Consider the following 11,970-nt stretch of genomic DNA (forward strand, 5'->3'; position numbering starts at 1 on the left):
TTTTATTTTATTTTATTTTATTTTATTTTATTTTATTTTATTTTATTTTTTGCGGTACCAGGGATTGAACTCACGACCTTGCACTTGCCAGGCAAGTGTTTATTCTACTGAGCTAGCTCCCTTGCCCATGAGATTTAGAATGGGACCCAGAAGAACTCAAGGAAAAGGTGAACATAAAGTTGTTCTCTTTCTCAAGGTAAAAGAAAAATTTAAATAATTCCAAACATCAGACAATTTAAAAACATTTGTAATAGTCTTTGAAATGCCACTGATACAGTTTTTGTTGTTGGTGTTGTTTGAGACAAAGTCTTGCCCTGTAATTCAGGATGGTCTTGAACTCTCTATATATCTTAGGCTGGCCTGTGACTCCCAGTAATCCTCCTGCTTCAGCCTCCCAAGTGCTGGGATTATAGGGGTGTGCCACCATGCCCAACTATTGGTGCAGTTTTTAAGAGTAAAATGATGTTATGGTTTGTTTAGGCAATGTGTTAAAATCTTAGGATTTCATAAGCAAATCCCATTTGGGTAGCAACAGTAGGTAAGCCAGGCGCTATGCAGAAGCCCAATTCAGCATTTCAATGTGGAACAAAAAAATATGGCAAAGAGATAATTTATGCAAAGAAACTGAGACTTCATGGTGCATCATGGGAGCTTTATACAGATGTATTGTCAAGAGTTGAGATAATCCCAGACTAAGCAAAGTAAATAAATTGGAGAGTTCAAAAATAAAGAAGAATTGGGCTGGTGAGATGGCTCAGTGGTCTAAAGCACCTATTTAAAACAAGCTTGGCAAAGCACAGGGACCGCGGTTCAATCCCCCAGCACCACATGCCAGCCAGCCCTGCCCCCTGGTGGGCTGAGCTGACCCCCTCCTCACATAAATAAATAAAATAAAATAAAATTAAAAAAAATAAAAATAAAATAAAGAAGAATAAGCATATATTTTACAATTTATCTTTTACTGAAGAAGTTTTATGTGACATATAATTAGTAAAACTAAAGGAAAGATTACTGATGCATCAACAATCCTAAACAATAAATTTTTCAGTATTATTTTTTACAATCTTCATATACATTTTTATGTTTACAATTACAGTGTACATTTTTATCCTCTTACATACTATCGTACAGCTTCTCTGTTGTAAAAAATATGGATAAACATCATTTAGAAAGTATTAATGCAAGATTTCAAAACTACAAAAAAGTATAGCCAACAATATCATGAACTATAGCCCAGTCATCATCGAGATGGGGTGGTCATCAGTTCTTAACTGACCTTGTTTCACCTGCATGTAACCTCTTCTTCTTCTTCCTTTTTTTTTTTTTTTTTTTTTCGGAACCAGGGATTAAACTCAGGCTCCAAATGCTGTTTTGTTGTTTTTTTTTTTTTTTTTTGGGAACTGGGGATTGAACTCAGGCCCTTGCACTTGCTAGGCAAGCATTTATTCTACTGAGCTATCTCCCGGGCCCCCCTGGGTTATTTTAAAGGAACTTCCAACATCATATCATGTCTAAGTATTGCAGTCAGTATTCCTCATTTACCATAGCTACAAAATAAGTCATTGGCTAGGGGACAGTATAAAACATACAAATTTATTTATTTATTTATTTAGGAGAGTCTACAGGATCTACAGGGTCTCACTATGTAGACTGGACTCGTAGTGATTCTCCTGTTTTCAGCCTCCCAAGTGCTGGGATTACAGGCACATGCCCAGTCTCAGTCTCTGTCTCAGTGGGCCTTGGGGGTGGGGCTGGCACTGCAAGCAGGGGATCGAACCCAGGCTGCTGCGCTCTGTCTAAGCAAGTGCTTTAGAAATCATTTATTTATTGCTAGATATTTTATTCTGATTTTTCACTGTGATAAATGACACTATGATATTTTCTTGTGTACAGCCACAATTTATAGCAAGTTACAGGGCCGAGGAGATGGCTCAGTGGAATAAGTGCTGTCCTGGCAAGCTCAAGGGCCTGAGTTCAATCCCAGGTTCCACAAAAAAAAAAAAAAGAATTTATAGCAAGTTACAGCAGGAAATTCTTGGGTAGAAGCATATAAACAGTTTTATGGTTCTATATGAATATTTACAGGTTGTTTTTTTTTAAATTTTCTGTATTGGGTACAGGGTCTCACTATGCAGCTTGGACTCATAGTGATCCTCCCGTTTCTACCTCCTCAGTGCTGGAATTACAAGTGTGTGCCACCACGCCCCGTCTTGGTGGCCAGCACGGCATGTGGTACTGGGGATCACGCCCAGGTCCTGTGCTTGCCCAGGCAGGTGCTTAGACCACTGAGCTATCTCTGTGGCTCTCCAAGTGTGTTTTTAACATGTTGGTAGCAATGCAGAAGTCACCTGATGTGTCCAAGATGCTGTATCCTTATCAAAATCATTACCACTTAAAAAAAAACACTTCTATCTAGCAGAAAGAAAAATAGCATTTCATTCTTGGTAAATTTAAGGAAAAAGCTTTGTTTTGATGCTGAGTAGGAATGAGGGTATTTCAAATGCATAACATTGTCCAGAGGAGAAGCAGGTAGCAACTGCCAGCAAGAGTGGTGGACATGTGGCTCGCAATCTCCTCCCTGTGCGTTTTCTCTCTTGGAGGGGTCCTGCTATCCAGGTGAAAAGGGGAAGCAGATACCATATGAATCAAATATAACAAGCATTGGGTGTTGGTGGGACATATTGATCTGATGTTCCAGAGGGTGAGTTCTAAACCTCACCTTAGTACATAAAAGACACTGTGCAAAAACTTCCCGTACACATACACTGCTGAATTTAAGAGATACAATCTATCTCTTAAATCTGACTGTTGTTCATTTTTATTTAACCAATGTGATGTGGTAAAAGGAATGTTCTAGAACTTCAAAGTCTATGTCAAAAGAAGCTTTGCCACTTCCTCCTGGTCTCTTGGATAACTCCTTCTGAGGACAACTTCTTTTGAAACCCAGCTTCAAAGCTGTGAGAAGCTGAAGCCAGGTAAAAATGCCATGTGCAAGGAGTCTGGTCGACATTCCCAGCTGGGCTTTCACCCTTAAATCAGTGTCACCTCCTGGTCATTCTGCTTATTCAGCTACAGCAAGCTTTCAGATGGCTCCAGACTACAAGTTCTAGGGCAACGCAGGACAGAACTGTCCAAAGGAACACAGCCAACCCACAGGAACATAAGAGAAAACAATAAATTACTGTTTCCAGCTGCTGCACATTGGAGTGGTGTACCAGACAATACTAATACACCACCACACACTCACTACCAACTACCCTTCACCTTACATAAGTGAATTAACATCTTTAGAGCTCAGCCTTCTCATCTGTAAAATAAGGAAATGAGACTAGAAAATCTCAAAGGTCGTCTTAAACCAAGCGATTCTATATCTTCATTTATCAAGACTGCCTCAGAAAGATGGTCAATGGTATGTCTGTGTTGTGTTTTATTTTTTCTTACTGAAATAACCATATTCAGGTGAGATCACTTCAAAATAACCCAAGGCCCTCTGGGTAAAACAACTGTTTAAGGAGGACTGAAAGAAGTAAATGATACCTAATGAAGAAAGAACTGCAAGAACAGTGCAGGTTTAACATGACTTTTCACTCCCTCCTGCCCCCCCCAAAAAACAAAGCCCAAACAAGTAAACAAAACCAGGAACTACTTACTCTCCGTTGTATTTAGTGCGTTTAATAGCATTAATTGTTTTATCCAATTTGTGTATTGCTTTGAAAACTTCGCCATAGCCACCTTTGCCAATTAGTTCTATGTTTTCATAAATCCTGGTAAACCTTAAAGATAAATATCACCATTATTCTAAGGTGGGCAGTCTGTTCCCCACCCGCCCACCCACATGTTCTTATGTGAAATGTATAGTTAACATGACTTTCCCTTTCTAACTATGAAAGGTTCGTTTGATTCACAAGGTATGGCCCCTTCTCCTTTTCCTCCCTCTGCCATGGAGAGTCCAACATAACAGATCATCCTGGGGGTCATAGTCAACTCTTGGCTGTACAGAAGTCCTGACAAAGAGTCCACTCATGAATATGAAACTTCAGAAAGAACTGCCCTATTGGATTCTTTTTTTTTTAAACATTTATTTATTTATTTATTTATTTAGTGTGTGTGTGTGTGTGTGTGTGTGTGGCCAGCTCAGCCCACCAGGGGGTGGGGCTGGCTGGCATGTGGTGCTGGGGGATTGAACTGTGGTCCCTGTGCTTTGCTAAGCTTGTTCTAAGTATGTGCTTTAGACCACTGAGCCATCTCACCAGCCCCTGCCCTATTGGATTCTACAGCTACTACCAAGCTGTTACAAGAGATGTCTGTTCTAGCATGTATGTTCTAAGCCTGCCTTGTTTCTGTCTTTTTTCTCTACCCCCGTATTCTATCACTAAGCTTCAACGAATCATCCAAAACTCATTACTGGCACCTGCCCACTTCTCTCCACCACCTTCACCCTGGTCCATGGTTCCACCAAGGTCTGCAGGCGCTTACCTGGGCACTCACTTCCTCCTCTGAACCCACTCCAGATCACACGACAACCAGGGCGAGCATGTCTTTCTCTTGCTTAACCCCCTCATAAACCTACTTTACATTTGGCAAAAATGAGAAAGCCCATGTAGGACACACAGGAGCCATGTGACATCCTCGCAACTCCTACCCAGGGTCATCCTATGGCACTGTGCCCATCCATGTTCACTGTAGTCTGAGCACACGACCTTTTTCTCCTCAAGCACACGTCACCTTGTCCCTTTCACCTTCCCACCCACTCTACTTTTCACCCCTCTCTCTGTTCTAACATGTCATTCAGGTTCCACGTAAACACAGCCTCAGAGCTGGGCATGGTTGTGCACACCCCCCAGCACTTGGGAAGCGGAGGCAGGAAGCTCAATGTGAGTTCAAGACCAGTCTGAGCTACAAAGTGAGCTGAAGGCCAGCCTGAACTGAATAGTGAGACCCTGTCTCAGAAGGACATAAATATGCCTTGCTTCACCCCTCACACCAAATCCAAGGGTCATTTCCATTTTTCACCATTCTACTGCTTTCCTTCTGGAAGAATGACTGTACTCTGTACTTACAGACTTTTTAATTTTTTTTTAAATGTATTTAGTACAGGGCCTACAGGGTCTCACTACACAGATTGGACTTGTAGTGATTCTCCTGTTTTCAGCCTCCCAAGTGCTGGGATTACAGGCCCATGCCACCACACACAGTCTCAACTGCTGTCTCAGCTAGCCCCAGGGGTGAGGCCAACAGGGCAGGCTGGGAATCAAAATCTGGCCCCTGTGTCTGCCTAAGAAGGTACTTTATCCGCTAAACTATCTGGCCAGCCCTATAATTACAGACTTCGAATGTAATTAGTTATTGAATGTAAGTCATCCCTTTAAAACCTCATGAAAGCTGGCAAGCGCGAGGTCCAGAGTTTTATTCCTGCTAAAACAACCAAATAAACCTCACAAACACCCCTTGATTTTTGACCCCATGAAAGGAGGAAGTGGTTCTCTTTGTTCTGACATTCAGCACAGTGCCAGGTATATAGTAGACAATTAATAAATATTTATTATTTTTAACTTATATTTAATACTCTGATATTTCAAAGCATTAAATTCATTTTATACCTAATTTAAATACAAACACAATATCTCCCCCAAAGAGATTCTTTCTACAAGTGAATTCTGGCGTAGAGCTGGAAAACAGAAAACAAATCCAATTGCAACTATTCTGATTCCTGCAGAACATTTTTTGTAGAAACAAAACAAAAAGCACTACAAGAATACGTGTTTTCAATATAAAAGATTCCCATAAATGTCAGGAAACTCACCTAAGCATCAAAGAGATCTGTATTCACCACATTCCATTTGAATTCATCTAAACCTTCCTTCTCCAAGAGACAAAGGCTGCTTGTGGGTCTGCCTGTGCTACAAGTCCTCACTGCTCAGGTGCAAATAGAATTTAATTTTCACTTGGCCCTGAAGAAACTGTTTTTGAATGAGCAAACCTATCTGTAAGTAAATCTGATCCCGCAGCCCCTTCTTACCAGTCGTTCACAGTATACTTGCTGTTTTCCACATCAGAATGGTTAAATTTAGGTGCCAAGGTTCTAAAAGTAAGACAAGAATGCAAACTCAAATAAAACTGCCATCAAATATAAGTTGTTTAGACATGGTTTTATTCCTTGCACTGGGCTTTTTATACTTTGCCTCAACTATCTGAATAACAGGGGAGTCAGTGTTCATGGTTTTATGAAATTATTTCCTTATGGTTCTACATCTGCTAATAACTTTAGAGCCCTCTGCTGGCCTCCTTCCACCCTCACACAGCCACCACTACCACGTCACTAGTCCTGTGCTGTCTCCAGGTTTGGAACTCCAGGCAGTGCATCTCCAGGCACCCTTCTTCTACTTCTATTCCACATAGGAATTGAAGGCATCTCCTGTAGCTGGAAGTTCCAACACCACTTTAGACATATCTGCATTGCTATCTTCCCTCCAAGTCCTTCATCTTCCACTTCCTTAATATCAGCAATACCGGAATTCCTGTCTGTAGCCCATTCAAGATGGAGCAATCTTTAGGCCTCTTTCTCGTTTTTCTCTTTGCCCTCTTACCTTGCTCCTGCACTTTGTCCCCTGGGTCACATCTACTCTTCCTTTATAGTCTTTGTTACAAATTTTCCTCACTGCCCCAATAATCACAGCCATGGGCCCATTAGCTCACACACAGACTTCTTTTTCTCCAGCCAAACATTCGCACCAGGAGTCATCTTTCTTTAGTGCATCCACCCACTATTTAGGACATATGAGACTCATTCTGACTCCTGTGGTCCTGTCACTCTCATTTCTGACTATCTTTACATCTTTGCTTTTCCTTTAAGGAAATCAACTCATCATAATTTACATAATATTTGGAGAAATATATATATATATATTTGGTACAGGGTCTCACTAGGCAGCTCAGACTCTTAGTGATCCTCCTGTTTTCAGCCTCTCCAGCACTGGGACTACAGGCTCATGCCACCACGCCTGGTCTTGGTGGCCTGCTCAGCGCGCCCGGAAGCGGGGTCTGCACGGCATGCAGTACTGGGGAATCGAACCCAGGTCCCTGTGCTTGCCTAAGCAGGTACTTAGTCCACTGAGCCTATTTGGTCTCTCTGAAAACACTTCTTTGAGACTTATTCATTATCAGCTTCATTCTTACATAGAATGAAATGTAATGTAAAATAATGTCTTATATAGTTAATCTAGCAACATAATCAGAAGGCTTTATGTTTCAGTGCAGCATGTTTGTACATTAAAATTAAATATTTATATATTCAAGCTTTCTACCTTTTCTGAAACTCCACTGATGTACACATATAAAACAAAAATACTGAAGATAATAAAGAAAACAAAGTCTGATGTAAAATTACAGTCCAAAACTGAGTATCAATGAATAGTGATACTCACACTTTCACTTTCTGTTGCTTGTTCATTACACCTTCCTACAACAAAAGAAAATGAGAAATGATTTCAGCTGATGAAACCAATGATCTTGTTTCCTTAGCTGACTCTGATCATATTTGTTAGTCTATAAGAGTAACAGCTTCATACTTGTTTGAAATCTCAACAAGCAATGTACCAACACTTAGTACTGTAAAACTTAAATTATGCCACTCTCATGGGTTTGAAGTGGTATCTATGTGCTATTTTAATTTGTATTGTCTGATTCCTAGGGACATAAAGCATCTTTTCATATTTGTTTTGTTGTTTGTTTGTATTTTTTTAGAGAAGGGTCTACAGGGTGTTCAGAGTCTCACTACTAGATTGGACTCGTAGTGATCCCCATGTTTATAGTCTCCCAAGAGCTGGGATTACAGCTGCACGGCCCCAGTCTCAATCACCATCTCAGCATGGCCCAGAGGCAGGGCCAGCACAGCAGGCCTGGGGATCGAACCCCCAGCCCCTGCGCCTGCTTGCAGGCTCTTTAATATGCTGAGCTATTTGGCCAGCCCCATATTTGTTGCCCATGTGAGTTTCTTGTTTCCCAATTGTCTGTTCAGGCACTGTGGCTATTTCTACTGAACTGCTTATCTCTTCCTTATTAATTCACAGCTCTTTACAAAAAGAATATTTTGTGACAAATTGCCTGATTCTAAGTTTAGTTTGAATTATGTTTAGTTCTGATTTTTAAAAACAGAAGAAAAATAAACCTTTAAGTATTGTTCAGTTGTGGCACAGAAAAACAAGATCATAGGAGTAATTTACTACATAAGGGTAGGTAGGAGGAATAGGAGGAAAGTGTGATCGAAGATTCCTTGTGAGGGGTACAGTTTAATGAAGAGAAGGGAGAGAGTGAAAAGGCTGCTAAAATCATTATTTAGGAGAAGCACATGAGACAAAAGTGTAAAAAATATACTAGGGCACTGGAGATCATTTCTAACTAAGAAAACACATGAACAAAAGACTAACAAGAAGTTTCGAGACTAATAGTACATCAGGGCAGGACAACGGCTTACACTGCCAGAGATCTGATTGCTTTTACACGAATTTGTCCAGTCGTCACTTTCAGATGGCGATTCGGAAGCTCTAGAAGAATAGGGAGTAATCATTATTTATCAATTCTACTTTCCAGCAACAGCTTCTTTCTGCACATTCTCCTTAAACATGAAATGCTTTAATAAAAACTGCTCTTTGGGGCAGCAATTCCTCTTTCTCTCTTCCTCCCAGCTTCCTCTTCCCCTCCTACATTTCCCTTCCCTTTCCTTCCCTCCTCCTCCTCCTCCCTCCCCTCCCCCCCCTCCTGATTTGCTTTTGCTGCTGGGATCCAGCTCAGGGCCTTCAACAGACTGGACAAGCACTCTACCACAGAGCTAAACCTCAGCCTCAGACAACAATATTTTTTGAGGCAGGGTCTTGCTAGGTAGCCCAATCTGGCATGGAACTTACAGCAGTCCTCCTGTCTCAGTCTCCCAAGTGCTGGGACTATAAATGCACACCACCACACCCGGCTCAGGTAATGCTTTGAATATGTTCAAACCACAGATCATTTGTCCCACACTTACAATGATTTGGAAGAGCTGTTTCCAGAGTCACAGGACTCAGTAGATGCCTGGGGAGTTTTCTGAAAGAAAAAGTGATCCTCAGCACATGTTATTTATTTTTTATTTACTTTTATTTTTGCTTTTTTTTTTTTTTGAAATGGGGTTGCCTCACTAAGTTGTCCTGACTGGGCTCAAACTTGGCAATCATCCTGCCTCAGTCCCTCAGAATATTGGGATTACAGACATTCCTCAGAAAATGAAAATACACTGTGAGAATTCATAATAGCAAGAGATTTTTAAATGTACAATTAAAATTGAAAGGATTTCCTGGAAAAATCCTTTATGCGTTGTTCAGTATTTTCCTCACTTCTCATTGTTCTCTTCACGGTAGCCAGCTCTCCTCGACAGCAGCAGCGTTCTTGCAGATCATATTCTTCTCATGGACACATTCTTCCGGATTCTGATTTATCATGGTGAGGTAAGGGTCTGTAGCAATTAAACCCCTGCATGGAAGGGTTTCTTTACCCAGCAAAGTTTCCCCTGGTATGATAAGGCTAGTGTTGGGTCTCTAGCTTTAGAGCTAGAATGGAAAGCTTTGATTTCCATTTTTATAAAATATAGATTGAACCTCCCCAGTCTAAAATCCAAAGTCTAAATTCCGGGTACACTAACCTCTGTAACTTTTTGAACACCAATATGACATCACAAATAGAAAATTTCACACTATAAAACTTGTTTCATTCTCAAAATTGTTAAACTTATTTTTTATGTATTTAGTACAGAGTCTACAGGGTCTCGTTACACAGATCAGACTTGTAGTGATCCTCCTGTTTTCAGCCTCCCAAGCACTGGAATGAATTACTGGTGCACGCCACCATGCCCAGTTTCTCATTTGCCATCTCAGTGCACCCCTGGGGCGGGGCTGGCATAGCATGCCAGGGTTGGGGATTGAACGCTGGTCCCTATGCCTGCCTAAGCAGGCCTCAGCACATTGTAAACGTAACCTCTACAGTGGCTCCATCTCAGGATACTAACCATTATATTTATTTTCCTTGTATTTAACCAATTCAAAACACATAAAATGAGTACATTTTTAGATGTTTGATCTGGATTTTACAAACAGCCCTGAGTTGTCAAGAAAACTGGCTCATCGTTTTCTGTACAACTGGCTGTCCTGAAATTATATAAACAGTTTAACCTCTAATCAACTTCAGAGGGAATTTTGAAATATAACAAGGAAGTCTAGCAGAAGCACACACCACCAAGCCTTCTTCTGAAATCCGAGCATATGCATGTTTGGAAGCCAGCTGTTTCGCCTCCTGTTTTGTAGAAGCTGTTCCACAACCATATATCTTCTGATCAATTTTGCATTTACAGTAAAATCTAGGAGAAAAGATAAGAGTATTGATCAAAAATGTACTACTTCTAATGTATGACTTGAAATTAATCATGCTAACATTAATTTATTAACCAGGTTTATATTTTACATCTTATCTCCCCACACAAGCCCCAAATGATCGTTTTTAAACTCCCTAAAGGCCAAGAGATTTAAGGAGGTGAAAGGCCCAGTGAATTTTTCTAAGATGCTCAAAGGGGAAAGAAAAGACTCAAGGTGGGGCTTTCATAGGATGAAGTTTGAAGTTACAGTGTCTTTGGGTGGACGGATGAAAGAAAGATGCATTTTGCTCTAACTTTATTTCCAAATGTGGCTGATATGCACAAAACCCCAAGAGACTCCCCTCAGTGCACCTGCCACCCTATCTCTACTCTCCTCACGTTACATATAAAGACTTTTGTGCTTTAGACAAGTGTCCTTGGACATCCATATAAAATTTTACTTTTGTTTTTGGCGACAAGGTATCACTATGTCATTCACTGTAGCCTCAGACTTGTAGCAATCCTGCCCCAGCCTCCTGAGTGCTGGGATTATAAGCATGCGCCACCATCCCTGGAAAAACTACTGTTAAGGGGTGAAGAAATGCACAACAATTTATGTCATGAAGTTACTATATATTACTACAAAGTTATTCTGGAATTTGCATTTCTTTTCTTTTTTCTTTTTTTAAAAAATTATTATTGTTTTCAATGTATGTAGTACAGGGTCCATAGGGTCTCACTGCACAGATCAGACTCGTAGTGATCCTCCTGTTTTTGGCCTCCTAAGCGCTGGGATTATAGGCTCGCCCCACCTTGCCCAGTCTCAATTGCTGTCTCAGCGCGCCCCGGGGGCAGCGCCAGCAGGGCATGAAGAAAGAACTCCCGGTCCCCTAGTGCTTGCCTAAGCAGTCGCTTTAGTCCGTTGAGCTATCTGGCCAGTCCCTTGTTTTTCAACTGTAGGACACAGTGAAACATCTTTGCGAGGCCCTGAATTAAAGAGCTGGGGTGAATAACAGGATTGTTCCTATTGCTCCTATCTGGTGTGAGATAAACTTCTTTCCTTAGGTAGCTAACACTGAAATGTTTAATCCAAAGGAGCTGAAAAAGTAAACTATGGAAAAATAAAATAGCCTCACTTGTTGAGATTTTCCCACTGAGTTCAATTTTGATTATTTCATTCCAACAATATTATCACATTTTTCTCTCCCTGGCTTGATCCTAAAAGCCATGAGAATAAATGACAAATAGCTGAGTCCATTCATATGACAGTATAGAAGAATGCCAGTTTGGATATTGGTCAGCTAGGGGTTTTTCTTTTATTTAATTGGTTAGTTATCATTTAGATATAATTTCCCTCCCATACATTTAATTTCTGATTTTTCAGCTACAATTCCTTCTTTATCCTACTTCCACTAGCTTTATTTCACAAATGATGTTTTCAGTAGCAACTCTAAGACTCTAAGGCATTGATTTATCTATCATAACACTCAAATCTGCTGTCTTCTCAGTCCAAGGCTAAGACCATTCCTTCTGACATCTGGAATTGGATCAAACACCTCGACAAATAGCTCACTAGTTTGAAATTCAAACTAGTG

At 40.6% G+C, this 11,970-nt stretch overlaps 2 protein-coding genes and 1 long non-coding RNA gene across 6 annotated transcripts in view; 2 read left to right on the forward strand and 1 right to left on the reverse strand.

Annotated features, from left to right (window-relative positions):
* Positions 1–167, forward strand: part of LOC111815711 — a 17,444-nt gene extending 17,277 nt beyond the window's left edge. Inside the window, exon 3 of the long non-coding RNA XR_002820360.1 lies at positions 92–167. This is a non-coding gene — a long non-coding RNA (uncharacterized LOC111815711). The remainder of the gene's footprint in view (positions 1–91) is intronic.
* The window catches only part of Eif2ak2 (eukaryotic translation initiation factor 2 alpha kinase 2), a 44,921-nt gene that overhangs the window by 19,340 nt on the left and 13,611 nt on the right, over positions 1–11,970 (reverse strand). For both annotated transcript variants that reach the window (XM_023711201.1, XM_023711202.1), the window contains exons 5-10: positions 10,258–10,381; positions 9,020–9,078; positions 8,474–8,543; positions 7,425–7,459; positions 6,020–6,082; positions 3,651–3,773 (exon numbers count right to left, since the gene is read on the reverse strand). In XM_023711201.1, coding sequence (XP_023566969.1) covers positions 3,651–3,773; positions 6,020–6,082; positions 7,425–7,459; positions 8,474–8,543; positions 9,020–9,078; positions 10,258–10,381 — 474 coding nt within the window. The remainder of the gene's footprint in view (positions 1–3,650; positions 3,774–6,019; positions 6,083–7,424; positions 7,460–8,473; positions 8,544–9,019; positions 9,079–10,257; positions 10,382–11,970) is intronic.
* Cebpzos (CEBPZ opposite strand) overlaps positions 9,430–11,970 on the forward strand; it is a 73,390-nt gene continuing 70,849 nt past the window's right edge. Inside the window, exon 1 of one of the 3 annotated variants that reach the window (XM_023711204.1) lies at positions 9,430–9,476. In XM_023711204.1, the coding sequence (XP_023566972.1) occupies positions 9,469–9,476 (8 nt within the window). In that variant the 5' untranslated portion in view covers positions 9,430–9,468. The remainder of the gene's footprint in view (positions 9,477–11,970) is intronic. The other 2 variants (XM_023711205.1, XM_012513922.2) reach the window with 2 other exon arrangements.

This window comes from Octodon degus, unplaced genomic scaffold, assembly GCF_000260255.1.
Source record: "Octodon degus isolate 3935 unplaced genomic scaffold, OctDeg1.0 scaffold00020, whole genome shotgun sequence".
NCBI classification, from domain to species: domain Eukaryota; kingdom Metazoa; phylum Chordata; class Mammalia; order Rodentia; family Octodontidae; genus Octodon; species Octodon degus.